The 15,929-nt window shown below is 50.4% G+C and overlaps 1 protein-coding gene across 2 annotated transcripts in view; it reads left to right on the top strand.

Annotated features, from left to right (window-relative positions):
- The first annotated feature begins 2,232 nt into the window (after positions 1-2,232).
- Positions 2,233-15,929, top strand: part of DNAJA4 (DnaJ heat shock protein family (Hsp40) member A4) — a 17,450-nt gene continuing 3,753 nt past the window's right edge. Inside the window, exons 1-6 of one of the 2 annotated variants that reach the window (XM_017519350.1) lie at positions 2,233-2,540; positions 2,829-2,967; positions 8,444-8,624; positions 10,711-10,815; positions 11,710-11,937; positions 13,001-13,231. In XM_017519350.1, the coding sequence (XP_017374839.1) occupies positions 2,449-2,540; positions 2,829-2,967; positions 8,444-8,624; positions 10,711-10,815; positions 11,710-11,937; positions 13,001-13,231 (976 nt within the window). In that variant the 5' untranslated portion in view covers positions 2,233-2,448. Of the gene's footprint in view, positions 2,541-2,573; positions 2,733-2,828; positions 2,968-8,443; positions 8,625-10,710; positions 10,816-11,709; positions 11,938-13,000; positions 13,232-15,929 lie in introns of those variants that run through there. The other variant, XM_017519351.2, reaches the window with a different exon arrangement.

Below are 15,929 nucleotides of genomic sequence, written 5' to 3'. Positions count from 1 at the left end.
TTTAAGAGTGGGTGCTGGGGCCAGGGTTGCCTTAGGTAGGGGCCCCCAAACTCTGGGCTGCAGACCAGTATTGGTCTGTGGCCTGTCAGAAACCAAGTAGTGGCATTAGATTCTCATAGGAGCTCGAACCCTGCTGTGAACTGCACGTGCAAGGGATCTAGGTTGCATGGTCCTTATAAGCATCTAACGCCTGATGATCTGAGGTGGAACACTTTCAGCCCCCATTTTTTTTTTTTTTTTTTTTGAGATGGAGTCTTGCTTTGTTGCCCAGGCTGGTGTGCAGTGGCGAACTCTCAGCTCACTGCAACCTCTGCCTCCTGGATTTAAGCAGTTCTCTTGTGTCAGCCTCCTCAGTAGCTGCGATTACAGGCGCATGCCACCACACCTGGCTAATTTTTATATTTTTAGTAGAGATGGAGTTTCACCATGTTGGCCAGGCTGGTCTTGGACTCTTAGCCTCAAGTGCTCTGCCCACCTTGGTCTCCCAAACTGCTGGGATTACAGGTACGAATCCCCATGCCAGGCCTTCATCACAGAATTATTGCCCACACTTACCACCCTGTCCGTGACAAAACGGTCTTCCATGAAACTAGTCTCTGGTGCCAAATAGCCAGGGAACTGGTGATCTTAGGGATATGACCTTGAGTTAACAGAAACTGTGCTGCTGTCTGTTCAGTCTTTATAGGCCAAGGTTGAAGCCTAGTTAAGAAGAGGGCTCAGAGGAGCCTGGCTAGGTTCCATCAAGAAGAGAATCATTATTAGCTTCTTTACCTTAGCTGCCACCCGCACCCCCCAAAAAAGCATCAACATTGTGACTATGTAGCAGGTGTTTCACAAAGTTATGAAGCAGTTACAATGAATATCATCCTTGTTACAAGGCTGAAAAAACTGAGGCTCAGAAAGGTGGGGCCAAGTGCCACGGCCAGAAGTAGCAGTGCTGGGACGTGAACCTAGGTCTGGGTCTCACTGGCTCCAGAATCACCGTCATACAAAACTCATAGCTCCATTCTATGTTTCTAGGCTCTGTCTTTGAGCCGTCCCTCTCCTGCACATGCGCATTTGATGAATGCCACTAGTCCAGAGTACTGAATCTGGACAAGTATGTGGCACTGGGCAGTGGATCGCAGTTCCGGCTGCACACTGGAACCACCTGGGGAGCTTAAAATATACTGATGCCTGGGCCCCACCCCCAGAAGCTCTAAAGTAACAGGTCTGGGGTGCAGCCCACAGGGATTTTTAGAAGATTCCAGGTGATCTCTTTCAGGGGCCAGGTTTGAGACCCACCGTGCTAGGAGCCTTCACACTTAGCCCATTTGATCCTTACAGGAGCCCTCTGAGAATGGCAGGCAAGGGCAACGCCCACGTCTGGCTGATGGAAAAAAAGCGTTGAGAGGCTAAGGCTCAGATGGGAAGGTCTAGACAAAAGCAAATTCCTGACCTCCAGCTCTGAGATCTCTGCCGAGAGGTTCCGCTCTAAAAGGCATAATTAAGAAAAAAAGCCACGTCCCCAAGAACGAGCCGTTGAATTTCTCTTGCACAGTAAAAGTTATTTCTTGGCCCCAATGAACACAGGGAGGAGAGGTAGAACCTAAAACAAGGCCAGGGGATCCCAGCGAGGTGAGCGGTGACCTCCTTGCACACGAAGTGTTCCCCTGGCAGAAGCCAAGGCAGGGTTGGGGGACAGGGGTCTGCAATTCTGTGATAGCGTTGGGGCCTGCTTTCCACGCCCAGTTTTCTGCAACGGTTTGTGATCTGGAGTCCTGTGCACCCATCGGAAGCTGGGAGCAGCCTAGGAAATCGAGGTGTATTCCTATAGCCTTCCAGGCAAGCGTCCTGGGCCACCTAGCCCTGTCAGGGTCCAGGCCACGGGATCCCCAGTGCATAACGCTGGGTCCACCAGCCTGGCCCAGCCCTGGTGTTTGCTCGCTGATGATGTGCAGAGGGGGGAAGCCGGTTTCCCACCCCTGGGAGAAGAGGGGGCGCTGTCTGCCCTGGGGAGACTTGGGGGACATCACTTGCTCACTACTGGGGGACTTAAGGGTTCCCAGTGGTGGGCAGTCGAGTGTCCACTTCTGGGGCCAGCACCGACTTATCTGGAAGGTCAGGGGTTCACCTCAGCCTTGGGGCCATGACGGGGTAGAGGGCCCCTACCCACTCCAACGCCCTCAAAAATGCAACAATCTGAGGCGCACCTTGGGGCACAGCCTGACTGTGACCCAACAGGGAACGGCCACACCCCCGGGAGAGGCCGGGTGGGGACCGCAGGGCGCAGCTCTCCCAGTCCCACCCTTCGGCGCAGGGCTCCGGTCGACACAGCCCTCCAGGCCGCCCACCCTCTAGCCAACCGGCTCCACGGACCCGCGGAAGGGCAAGGGGGCGGCGTCGGGACGGCGGGACGGTCGTCGGAGGGCGCCCTCCAGGCCGAAGCCGCCTTCTCCGGCCCCCGCCATGGCCCGGGGCGGCAGTCAGAGCTGGAGCTCCGCGGAGTCGGACGGGCGGCCGGAGCGGCAGCCGGAGGAGCAGGCGCCCGAGAAGTCCGGGTGAGCGGCTGGGCCGCGTGGGGCGGGCGTCGGGGGTCGGGGCCGCGAACCCGCCGCGGCGCCGCCGGAACCTCCGCGAAGGTTCTAGGCCTTTGTGGCGTCACGGTCTCCTTACGGAAGCTTCCGCCGGCGCCGAATAAAACCCGCCGCGGAGGCGCCGGTGGCTGGAGTGCGGCGGTGGCGGGCGCGGAGGTCGGCCGGGCGCGGGGGGCGGGCGGCGGGGCGCGGGCCGGGGTCCCGGCGGGGGCGTCCGGGGCGCTCTGACCGGCCTCGCCCGCGCGCCCGCAGAGACAAGATGGTGAAGGAGACCCAGTACTATGACATCCTGGGCGTGAAGCCCAGCGCGTCCCCGGAGGAGATCAAGAAGGCCTATCGGAAGCTGGCGCTCAAGTACCACCCGGACAAGAACCCGGATGAGGGCGAGAAGGTGCGGGGGGCGCGGCCGGGGTCCCCGGGGGCCGAGGGTCACTCCGCCCGGAGCACGCAGGGCGGCGGGGAACCGGAGCCGCGCTTGTTGGGGAGGCCGTCGCCAGGCGCCGCGGGGCCAGGCCGGGGCGGGGGTGGCGCGAGGCCCCGGGCGCGGCGCGGTCGGTGGAGGGCGCTTCGCCCGCGGAGGAGGCGTGCGGCGCGGGGCGCCCGGGGAGGGGTCTTGGGCCCCTCGCGAGTCCCTGCCGAGCCCCTTCTTTCCTCCATTCGCTCCACAAGTGCTTGGGGAGCTCCTGCAGTGCGCGCCGCACGCGGGCGTCGGGCAGGCGCGGGGGCTGAACGCAGTTCTCGCAGGGTGTGTGGGCTTCCCTGTGGGAGAGGTGGCCTGCAAATCGGGAAACTGAGGCACACGAACAGGAGTTGTGTACTTGCTGGGGACGACTGGCTCATGTTCTCTGTTGATGCATAAACCCTAGGGATGAGTTCTTCACTCGAGCCGGTGCCTGGGACAAACGCCGGGTGCCTCTTGAGAATGACGAGCTGGATTTGTTCTGTGCACTACCTCCTACCTGATAGAAGCGTCAGATAGTGAATAATCCCATTTTATTTATTAAACGGGGACATGGACATGGCATCCTGACATCAGCTTGTACTCATCTTCTGGGTTTTCTGTGACGGGACACAGTTGATCATAAGTACCAATCATAGACTGAAAATGCTTTGCATATTAGGGACTGAAGTTAAAAGCTTTTCCCTCCTGTTTGCAGGAAGTTTGCCTTTTATCCCTAAAGAGGCTCGTGACCCACCTGAATAGGTGAATTGAAGGGTGAGGCATCGTAAGGAAAGCCTGCTAGCCCTCCCATTCCTTCTTTCACTTCTTGCCATTTTCTTATAAAACTTTGGTTGATCCACGTGGGTCTTGAGAGGTGGGGCCTTTAGAGTAGCTGATAGCAGTGACACCTGGGCCACTTTTGAAGCCGCACTGATCACCCTTGTAGCATTTAAGACCTGTGGAAACAACGCTGGAATCAAAATACCTGTCTGCATTAGTTCTTCCAAGCCAGAGAAAGCTACTTCAGGACGGCTGGCTGAATGGCAACCGTGATGGAATATTTATATTTAGGCACATGTGCTGAATGTGGCTGTCACAAGCTTAAAATGCTTTCCTATAAGACCGTTTGTCTGTTACTCACTTGTGTTCCTTCTCGTCTATATTTAGATGGCTTACTGTAGCTTTTAAAGGCACTGGCGTTTAAATGGTGCTGGTGATGCATCCACCTGCTCTCTAAATTCATTGTAGTCTGCTTCTGACAGTCTCCTTTAAGGAGAGCTTCTGGCTTCTCATTTCACATTTCAGCAGGCTGGCCAAAGACGTGGGAAGGCCTTCTAACCCTGGTTTCAGGTCAAACCTCAGCACTCAGGAGAGGAAGCTCCTGCCTCTGTGCATGCCGTTTGAGATGAATGTGCTTTTGTTGTTCTGAAGCTTTTATTTTTTGAAAATTAGACTTGGCCTGTACTACATAGGTGTAGGTTTCACCCTGCCTGTACCTGTCTGGGCAGGTTGTCTGGTTTGTTTTAAACTAATGTTTATTGGTAGTCAGGCACTTAGTGTCACATAAATGAGGCTCATGACAGTGAGGTCTGGCAGGCCCCCCTCAGCTCGGAGGGAGGGGTTCTGTGATGTGCCCACTGCCAGGAATACTTTCCTCCCCTGCCTTCACGGATAAAACTCGTTCTCAGCTAAAAGTCTTCCAGGAGGCTGCCTCTGCCTCATAGACTGAACCACAGGCCCAACACGCATCGTACTTTAACGGTGATTATTTGTTTGATACTTGTTTTCCCTGCTGTAATGTAAGCAGGGAAAACTTACATTTCCCTGTGCCCCCAGGGCCCCCATGGCCACTTATGGGATGAGTGTCTAGCTGTGCAGAGTAGGTGCTAAATTGCTTGTTGGCTGGCTGAGTAAATTCATTTAAAAAATTGTATGTCGAAGGAGGAGAGGGCCCTATAAAGGCATAAATTGGAAGGGAAATTGCAGTGAAGTGGGTATTGGAAACAGAGTGGCAATTTCAATTGGAAATCAAAGGGGATAAGGAGGCTAGAGACACAATTTATGGAAACTCTGCTGTAAAATTCCCCAGAGAGAGCTAATTCATTCATTCATTCAACAAATACCTCCTCTTCTGGCCCGTGCTGGGTGCACGGTGCAGGCCTTTTGTGAGTGTGTATGTGAGTCATGTGTAGTTCTTGTCCACTTCATCACAGGTAGAACCTTTAAATTTTTTTTCTCCTAAGTTTGTCACTGTATTATTAATGTCTCTTCAAAAATAGACTATGCCGGCTCTTTTCCCTTGCCCTGGCACAACTGAGAAGGCTGTTAAGGTGCCGGTCTTTGTTTTTTGCCCTGTTGTCCCGTGTTGCTAAGCATTGGGGCAGCCTGAGTCTGTCGGGCACTCCTTGTGGAGTCTGTACTTATCTGTGGCTGGTTTTTTTTTGCAAGACGCATGGGTGGTAGGTAGTGGGTCAGCAAAATAGTCCCTTTCAGGGGCAGTGATGTGGGGTATGTTGTTGGCTAGTGTCCTGTTGAGATGAGTTTGGTCTTTGGGTCAATTTCATTGTAACTTTTAGTTTGAATAATAGATTTTCAAGTTCAAAAATCAAAAGATAGCAAACTGCACAGGAAATCTTAGAACACAGAGAGAAACCTACCAAGTACACATTATCCTAACCACTCTGTGCTTCTTTGCAAGGTTTCCCTAGGATGATCACACATGGCCATCCTGATACGTAGACTTCATTTTCTTTTAAATATTAAAAGTACTTATGACATTTTACTATAAGTACTTTTCCAAGTTGTTACATAGTCTTGAAAGCCATTTTCTCCTCACCTGTGTAATAATCCTGTTAAGGTTCTGTGGCAAATGATACTGGTCTGAAAGGCAAGCTGGTCATAGCATTCATCTCCAACTGGGAGAAGGGGGTCCAGGCTGGGAGCTGAATTAGACTTTGGAGGGCTGGGACCCTAGAGGGTGGACTTCCTACCAGTAGTGGGAACCCTGGTAGGTTCCAGGGTTCCCACTACTGGTAGGAAGTCAGATCTGGCCTCTTGACTGAATGTCTCAAGCAACTGGGCACTCCTTTTCCATTCTTAGGTAATTCTGTGAAGTCTAAATATCATGTGAGTATCCAGGGTATTTGGTGAGTGTTTCCAGTGGGCATTCCCATGAAGCTTGTTTGCTTAGCCCTGGGCTGCAGATAGGCGCAGAAACTCTCTAGGGCAGCCTGGCCTAGGTGCTTTCTCATCCGTCGCGGGCACCCGATCCTTACATTGCACATCAGGTTTTCTGCTGAGGAAAGGGGCAGAAGTGAATGGTACTTACTTCTTGGCAGAAATGGTATGAGAACTAACGTATCAAAAGATCTAGCTGCCTGATCTGTGATGGTGATGTCTTTTTAAGACTTAATTTTCTGAATTGTACAGTTTTTAGCTATTATTTATTAGCTATGATTAGTAGTAATGATTAGATTTCAATTAGGGATCTGTAGAACAAGGGAATTCATACCTCAAATTCCCTCTCTCAAATTCCTTACTTCATGGAACTTTTTTCCCATGTATGTTTTGTGGAGCCAGCTGTGTTATAGGATCTGTGTATCCATGTATCCATATATGTCTCTCGGGCTAAACTGTAGCCTCTGGAGGGCCAAGACCTATCTTATTTATTCCTGAGTTCCCAGAGTCAAGCTATTCGTCTAACAGGTACTTACCAAGTGCCTTCTATGTGCCGGGCATGGTTCCAGGCTCAGGTAGACAGCAGTGGACACAGCCCCCCATCTTCGTGGAGCTATGTTGCAGTGGGGCTACAGCATAAGCAGTAGATGATGCAGCATGTTAGAAGGTCGTTAATGGTGTGGAGAAAAACACAGCAGGGTGGGGGTGGGAGGGTCGGCGATGGGTTTGCAGTACTGAAGCTGGGCCACCGTCCCTGAGAAGGTGGTCTGTGAGCTAAGGCTGGAAAGAGGTGAGTGGGCAGGCTGCCCCAGGCCGAGGTGCCTCTGAGGCCCAGGCTGCAGAGTTGAGGAACAGCAGGGAGCCTGGTGAAGCTGGCACAAAGGAGAGGAAAGCAGAGAGGTGCCAGCTTGGGCTTTTAGATGAAAGTCAGGACTGGCTTTTTCTCCCAGTGACGTGGGCCGCCTTGTAGAGATTTGAGTGGCGGATTGACACATTTGGTGGGCTCAGGTGGCGAACACTGAAAGCTGGGGTGAGGACGGAACGTGGGAGACCAGGGAGGACACCACTGCAGTGGCCCAGACCTGAGATGGTGCCTTCAGCCAGGGCGGATGCGGTGTGGTGAGGAGGAGTGGATCTTGCATGCTTTAGCATTCTGATTTTATTATCAAATTTTCCATATACCTGCAGAAAACATGAGTGGTACAGTGAACACCTGTGTATTCTCCACCTAGCTTTACCACTTGTAAGTAAGTTGTCACGTTTGTTTTATCCATTATTATTTATTATTACTATTTGCTAAAGATTTGGGGAAGAAGCTACCTGTGTCACAACCTTTCAGCCCTAAGCGCTGCGTGTTCCTCTTAGGCTCAAGGACAACGTTTTACATAACCATAGTGCAGTTATCAGATTCAAGAAGTTTAACATTGAGAACAAAGATTCACGTTTCTCCTGTCGGTCCAATAATCTGCTTTGTAGCCTTTTTTCCTCCCACTCTCTAATGTAGGATCTGATCCAGGATCACCTCTTGTATTCGGTTTTCCTATCTTTTAGTTTTGGAGTGTCTCCCAATTTGGGTTTTCTGATTCTTTTCTTACAATTGGGTTCCAGTGGTAACTTTTTGGCAGGAAGGTTACACATGGGATGTTTCGTCTGTCTTAGGGTACTGGAAATGCAGATGTGGAGGCAGTGTCAGCAGATTTGTTGACAGGTGAGATTAGCGTTGCCAGTTGCTGTGATATGGGGCAGCCTGTGGGCGGGGGCTTTCGGGGCGGGTCAGGAGTATAGGTTTGTATACAGTGTCTGGCACCTGCTGAGGTGCTCACAGATGCCTGTAGTTGAATTTCATGCGAGTAAACTAGTGAAATGATTCCCCGGAGGAGGTGAGCCAGTGGTAGCACCCGGAGTCCTGGCGTTATCTGGTAATAGATTCAGTCCCGGCACTGTCTCATGGTGTCCTAGCTGGACTCGACTTCCTGTCTGGTGCGGTCGGATTAGGGAGAGACTTTTCCTCTCTCCTGCCTTCTCTCCCTTATTCTTGTCGTGTCCCTACCACCAGTCCCTTAATGTGTTCCCCACTTTACCAGAGGAGTAAATAGGTGGGCAAGTCAGGTTCCAGGAAGAGGATGTATAGACTGGCTGGTCCGAGGGGATGGGGGAAGAATACCTCTGTTTCTTTGGGTCTACTGAACAAAACAACTGAAACGTCTCACTTTTTAAAAATCTCTGTCTGTCTCTTTTTCTTTTAAAGTTTAAACTCATATCCCAGGCATATGAAGTGCTTTCCGATCCAAAGAAAAGGGATATTTATGACCAAGGCGGAGAACAGGCAATTAAAGAAGGAGGCCCAGGCAGCCCCGGGTTCTCTTCGCCCATGGACATCTTCGACATGTTCTTTGGTGGTGGAGGACGGATGGCTAGAGAGAGAAGAGGTAAATGCTTCTAAAGAAACAGAAATAAGTTGTATGGTTTCCACAAGCGTACGTGTTGCTGGAATCGGGGTAGATCATGCTTTAAAAGGATACGATTGGACCAGGCACGGTGGTTCATGCCTGTAATCTCAGCACTTTGGGAGGCCAAGGTGGGAGGATCACTTTAGGCCAGGATTTCAAGACCAACTGGGGCCATGTAGTGAGAACCCCGTTTCAAAAAAATAAAAATTAAAAATTAGCCAGGCATGGTGACTCATTCCTGTAGTCTCAGCTACTTCTTGAGAGGCTGAGGCGGGAGGATGACCTGAGCCCAGGAAGTGGAGGCTGCAGTGAGCTCTCCAGCCTGCATGACAGGTGAGACCCTGTGTCAAAAAAAAAAGTAGTATTGCCATGTTTTGTGGTCATTAACTTTAAAGAGTTGATCACTTGTCGAGTGCCCAGGCTACCTGGAAACTCTTGGTATATTTAGTAATTATCTGGTGCCCTCCAAATACCGTATGAAGGAGCAAATGGGGTGGTGGATAGAGGAGAAAAAGGTGAAGTTCATCGTGCCTTCTTTTCGTCTGTTGTTGGGGTCGGGTCCCAGAGTGTCCCGAGGGATGTAAGTGGCGCCTCCTGCGGTTGTCAGGGGTCCTTTGCCGAGGGTGCTCCTCTCCCCTCCTGCCCCCTGTCATTTGTGGCCCTCCACTTCCCCTGACCCTGGCCGGGGCTGCAGGCTCTCTAATTCTAGGTGGGTGCTCTTGCCATGTGCAGTGTGGCCTCGTTTCCCAGCCTGCTCAGGGGATTTACCTCTTTAAGTTTTGAAATCTTTGTAAAGACCTGCATTTCTTTTCCGAATGCATGATGACTAGTAACAGCTTTATCCCAGGAGGTGAATGAGGAACTCAGCCCTTAGCTGGATGGCCCCAGGCCACTGCTTTGACTTCGGGGTTTGCTCTTCCTAATTGTTCTGCATCTCACCTTCTGCCAGGCTGCGGGCTGCCACCTCCATTGTTGCTAATAGACTAGCTGCCATTCTCCCAGTCTAGTTTACTGTTGTCGGGCTGCTTTGGACCTTGAACCCAGAAAGATAGCCAAGGTTATTACAATTCTGGATAAAGTCAGAAGAAATGAGCTCTGCCTGGGGGTTTAAGTGTGGTTTTGGTCACTGAGAGGCCCCTGGATTAATGAAGAACTACCTGTTATCACATCATAATTGACTTTGAGCTTTGAAAAGCTTGGGTGTCAATTCTGTGAACGCAGACTGCTGAAAATCACAAAGTGTTTATTAGGGAAAAATCCTTCCCCTGTCCTTTAAGCATATTGCCTGCTCATATAATTGATGGTGTAGGTGTGATTAAAGCCTTGGATATTCTCTTGTCCAGCTCCCTGTCTTGAGATGAAAAACTTCACGCCCTTAATTAAGTCATCTTTCAAAGTTGGCAGCCATTAAACCAGGACAGCTTGTCTCCGTGACTGCAGGAGCTCCACAGGCAGCAGGGAGGGTCTTGATGCTGTCAGTCCTGATAGGCTGGCAGGTACTGGCGCACACCCTGTCCTGAGGACTGGACACCCACTGTCCTGACTGCAGAAGCAAGATGTTGGCAGAGGAGAGAATTCCCATTTGGCCGCTGGTTACAATAGGGCTCAGAAAATAAAGTGCTTTATGCCCAAGGAGGAGTTTCAGTGAAAGATCCGGACACTTCGGCTGTCACATACTCATGTATAGAAAGGACTAAAGGACTGCTTTCATGGGCAAGCTTAACCAGCTTCATGGGCTAATACTGCCTTCCGTCTCTCAATTGGTGCTCCCCCTGTCCAGTCCCTTGTTCTCAGAAAGTAAAGGTGGAAAGTCTTTTTGTTGGCCTCTATAAATGACTGAGTAATTAACTCATAGCTAGAGAGGGTATTAGTTCTTGTTATTGGCTGAGGGCCAGAAGGATGGGCTGGGGTAATAGAAGCATTGCTTCCCGCAGGGGAAGGAACGCAGGACCCAGCCACAGCCTTGAGTCTCTGGAGACTTCATACAGCTAAGGGTCATATGGGTGGTATTTCATACAGTGCTATATTTATGAATCATCACTAATTTTTTTTCTCCCTTGGTAAGGCAAGAATGTTGTACACCAGTTATCTGTAACTCTTGAAGATTTATATAATGGTGTCACGAAGAAATTGGCCCTCCAGAAAAATGTAATTTGTGAGAAATGTGAAGGTAAAAATTAATTTTTGACTAAACCTCGCAGTCCTGATCCCTTAGATTCAGAAACAATGTTTGTTTTATAGTTTAGAAAAAAATAAGTTATCTTTTTTCCAAGGCAGTGGTCAAGCAGAGATGGCAACCAGGTGGCTTGAGGGCCACAGCGCTTTGCTTGAAGGAATGTTTTCTTTGGGATGTACCTCTATTTGACATGTTGACAATTATTTTTAAAAATTAAAAAGCAGACAGTTGACCTGAGCTAGGGGTTGGCAGACTTTTTCTGTAAAGCGCCAGATTTTAGGCTTTCCGGTTTGTGGAGTCTTTCGTGACGTTCACTCTGCCATCGTAGTCTATGGATGAATGGACGTGCCCGTGTTCCCGTAAGGGCTTATTTACAAAACCAAGCAGTCTGGCCGTGGCTTACTGACTCCTGACCTAAATGTACATGTAATTATTGTAACTTTTTAAAAATATAGGTTTTCAAGAAAAGCCATGCCTGGCGACCCCAGCCTTGCGTGTCCCACAGAGGGAACAGGCTGAGCTGGGTAGCTGCCGCTGTTGACAGAGCTTGTGTTCTCTAGATCTCCATAGCCCCAGCCTCCTCATTCATCTGTGGGCTTACGGGGATTCCACCAGGGGTGGAAGAAAACACATGTGACGAAGCTAATGTCATAAATTTGCATTGGTACAGCCAAAATCACAAACGTTTGAGGTCAGCTGTTAACATCTGGATGTTATCTGCGTGGCCGGATTCCTCCAGACTCTTCTGCATTGTTTTTTATGATTGTTGATAGAATTCTAAGCCCAGCGCCCAATGTGAGGGTTCCCTACCCTTCTGCCGTGTCGCCCAGCAGGAACACTGGTAAGGGAAGAGCACGGGCCTCATTCCTGCCTCCCCCAACCCTGCAGGTGTTGGCGGGAAGAAGGGCTCGGTGGAGAAGTGCCCGCTGTGCAAGGGGCGGGGGATGCAGGTCCACATCCAGCAGATCGGGCCGGGCATGGTACAGCAGATCCAGACCGTGTGCGTGGAGTGCCAGGGCCAGGGCGAGCGCATCAACCCCAAGGACCGCTGCGAGAGCTGCCACGGGGCCAAGGTGATCCATGAGAAGAAGATCATCGAGGTGCATGTTGAAAAAGGTGAGGCTGCGCTGAGCTGGTGCTCCACACTGGCTGGAAATGCTGGCTGGGTGCTAATCGTGGGATACACAGGCTAGGTGTCAGGGAAGTGAGCTGTTTCACAGCACGTACCGGGTGTGCCGTGAGGGCCTCCTGTTTCCCGGTCATCTTCTCTTGATCCCTCCTGGCCTTGTTTCCCTTCCATGTCACCAGCCGAAGTTTTCTTGCTGAGGTTTACTTCCCTGCGCTCACAGACCGCCTCTTTAGGAGGTTTTCTGATGCTCTGAAAGTCTTACTTGGCCCTGGCGTTGGTTAGCTGCCAGCTCCCGACATTCTCAGGCCACTCCTCTCGAATCTTTGAGAGTGTCTTCCTGATCGCTTCCGCGCTCATTGCGCATAAGGGCTTGTGTAAGTGTTTGTGGCTGCATGTTCCCTTTCTCCACATTTCCCCATCTGCTGCACCAGATTCCCCCAACACAGCACCTTCCCCTGCCATGCATTTTGCCTGATGCCACCATTTTAAGGCCTTTTTCCATTTCAGCTGTCCTGCAAGTATTCCCTGATGATTCTGTGGCTTTCCATTCCAATGAATATATCCTAGATCAGAGATGAGACCAAAAGTAAAAGAAACGGCACTCAGACCGCCACAGGTGTTATTAAAGGACTTGCTGTTTGAACATGCCTGAACCCTGTGTCTTGAGTGTGCACGCTGGCTTATTAGAAGAGGACAGGGCTGGCTGACCTGTCCCCATCATGTACCATGTACACCAGGAAGTGGGCGGTGACCCCATGCTGGCAGTGTGGCGTCATAGGCGCGGGGCAGGGAGTGCTGTGTAAACCTGGCGTGTGGAGCCACAGTCGCCCTCTCCCTGTGCACGCTGGGCTTGGCCCCGCGTTTGCCGAGGAAAGCGGGACCTCTTTTCTCATTGGCCATCCTAGCCACCGCTCCCTGCCTCGTGCCTGGGTGAGGTTGGGAGACTTGATGAATAAAGACCCCTGAAGGACTCTGGTCCTTCTTCGGAAGCTTTAAGGAAGCATGGTTTGTATGAGAAGTGGCTAATCAGACAGGGATGATGTCTCATAGGTATGAAAGACGGGCAAAAGATACTATTTCACGGAGAAGGAGATCAGGAGCCTGAGCTGGAGCCTGGTGATGTCATAATTGTGCTTGATCAGAAGGATCATAGTGTCTTTCAGAGGCGAGGCCACGACTTGATCATGAAAATGAAAATTCAGCTTTCTGAAGCTCTTTGTGGCTTCAAGAAGACGTTAAAAACATTGGACGATCGGATTCTTGTTATCACATCCAAAGCAGGTAATGTTCCAGAAATGTGTTTCCACTGTAATTCCGTATGTTTGGCCTAATAATTCTGGCAAGTTAGTCTGATTTTTTTATTGCTTTATGATATTTTATATATTGATGGGGTCCATGTGATACTTTGTCCCATGCATAGAATAGCTAATGACCAAGCCAGGTGTTTGGGGCATCCACCGCCCTGAGTATTTGTTATTTCTTTGTGTTAGGAATAGTTCGCCTGATTTCACATTTAAGTCAAATTCTGTTACACAAGTTGGTATGACATGATTTTCTCTAAATTTAAAGTTATCCCTGATGACTCTGCATAATTTATAACTTTTATATTCTCCTGGAAAAAAAATTTTGTTGGAGGGAAAAGCCTCAAATAAGCATCTTGGGGCTTTGAAATTTTAGCTGAAATCTGCCAATTAAACTTGTTTTAAAAATTTTACTTTTGTATAAGAAAACAGTTTAATAGGTAGTGTTTTTCTGTCACGTGGTGATTTGTGCTGATTCCTCCACATGTTCCCGTAGCCTCTGTTGTTTGTTACACGAGTTACATTTTAAAGTAGAATTTTCCGGCCGGTCGTGGTAGCTCACGCCTGTAATCCAAGCACTTTGGAGGCCAAGGCAGGTGGATCACCTGAGGTTGGGAGTTCAAGACCAGCCTGACCAACATGGTGAGACCCCGTCTTAAAAAAATTAAAAATAAAATAAAATAGAATTTTCCTGTAAAAAAGACTTTGCCTACCAGCTTATCCTTGGAGGTTTCCACAGGAATTGCTGGTCTGCTCACACCCATGGGAGCCAGAGGGAGACGCCTCTGGGCCGAAAGGGTTCCTGAGGGCCCGAGTCAGCCCTCAACCCCCCTGTAAGCACCAGGACACTCATCTCCCAGGAGGGTAGGTGTTCACTGCAGTCAAGGGTCTGTGTGGGCACCAGAGCACCTGCCTAGAAGGTGCTGAGAAGGGAGAGAGGCCAGGCCAGGGAACTTGACTCGAAGCTGCTTCTAGGTAGCACTAAGGTCGGCTGTGCATAGCAAAGAACGTCTGGATGGGGGTGGTGGCAGCTGCCCACCCAAGCACCCTGGGCCCCAGCACCAGCCATTTGCAGTGTTGCTGTAGTCCCCTCACTGGCCCTGGGGCTGGGATTACCTTTTTCTGTGGCCATTTGAGGTTTGGGGCAAAAGGGGTAGTAGTTTCAGGGCAGGCAGGGAGGTGACCGGCTGATAAGCCTGTGCCCAGGGCAGTGGCAGCAGGAGATAAGACTCAAGTCCAGTGGGGTGACTGAGGCCTGGGCTTCTTCTCCCTCCGTGTCCCCTCCCCCATCCCCTCCTTGCCTGCTTTCCTCTTCCCAGCCTTGTGCTCGCGCTCTCTCTTTCCTCTTGGATTCATTGAGGGCCCTCTTTTCCTGGGGATAATAGCAAGCGGAATTGTATATCCAAGCCTTGATCAGTTTGTGGGGTTTAAAGAAAAACTTATTTGGAAACAATTTCAAGCTTACAAAAAGTTGTAAATATAAAAATAGTCCGGGGCCCACCCGTATAGGATTTGTCTGATGTTAACATTTTACCCCATTTGATTTGTCATTTGCTCTGTGTCTGTTTTTATTTATTTTTAAAATTTATTTATTTAGTTTTTGAGTCAGGGGTCTTGCTCTGCCGCCCAGCCTGGAGTGCAGTGGTGGGATCTCAGCTCACTGCAACCTCCACCTCCTCCTCCCAGGTAGCTTGGACTACAGCTATGTGCCACCATGCCCAGTTAATTTTTTTTTTTTTTTTGTAGAGACGGGGTTTCACCATGTTGCCCAGACTTGTGTGTGATTTTATACATATACTTAATCAAGGGTTGGGGGCAGCACTGCAGTAGAATGCGAAATTTGCGTGAAAATTTAAAATAAAACACCTTCCCTTAGGCTTCCATAGACCCCAAGGCGCACCTATTTCCTCCCCTCCCTTGAGGAGGAGGAGTTTGAGGGTCACAGTTGAAGGACAGCCCCAGACCACTGGTTGTGAGCAGGTAGGTGCCTGACACCCTGGCACTGTGTCCAGGACACCTTTGCATGGCCACAGCCCAGATCCTAGCCCTCCTGAGCTGCGGCTGGCAGCCTCTGTGTGTAACTTCTCTGGAAAAGCCCATCCTGCCCAGGGGACTGTTTGAGGTGTTGGGCCCCGCTGAGGGCATTCCTTGCTGCCTCAGTGGCCCCAGCCCAGGGAACCGGCAGCCAAATGGAGTGAGGATAGTGGGGAAAAACCCCAGAGGGAAGGAAGTGGCAAATCCCGAGAAACCTGTTTCCTTCTTTGTTATAAGGAAGAGTGAAGCATCCAGAAAACCTGCCACTGGAGAGTTCTCTGGGGGTTCTTTTGCCCTTGTTTGATTTTTGCTTTTACTTTGTTCTCTTTCTTACCCGTCTCCTTTCTTCCTCACCCCTCTTTTGTGCTGGCTTATTTCTTCTTTCTCCATTTCTCTTCTCCCTCTTCCTCCCCTCTTCTGCTGTTGAAATGCCTTCTTCCCCAGAGCCCTTTAGCCTATTTTGAGCATTGCTGAGGATTGGATTGATTAAAAAGTGATTTTGGTAGCTGGGCGTGGTGGTGCGTACCTGTAATCCCAGCTACTCAGGAGGCTGAGGCAGGAGAATTGCCTGAACCCAGGAGGCGGAGGTTGCGGTGAGCCGAGATCGCGCCATTGCACTCCAGCCTGGGTAACAAGAGCGAAAC

Source organism: Cebus imitator, unplaced genomic scaffold, assembly GCF_001604975.1.
Source record: "Cebus imitator isolate Cc_AM_T3 unplaced genomic scaffold, Cebus_imitator-1.0 Scaffold737, whole genome shotgun sequence".
NCBI classification, from domain to species: domain Eukaryota; kingdom Metazoa; phylum Chordata; class Mammalia; order Primates; family Cebidae; genus Cebus; species Cebus imitator.
The sequence above is the reverse complement of the archived record's forward strand: the minus strand, read 5'-3'. Positions and strand labels throughout refer to the sequence as shown.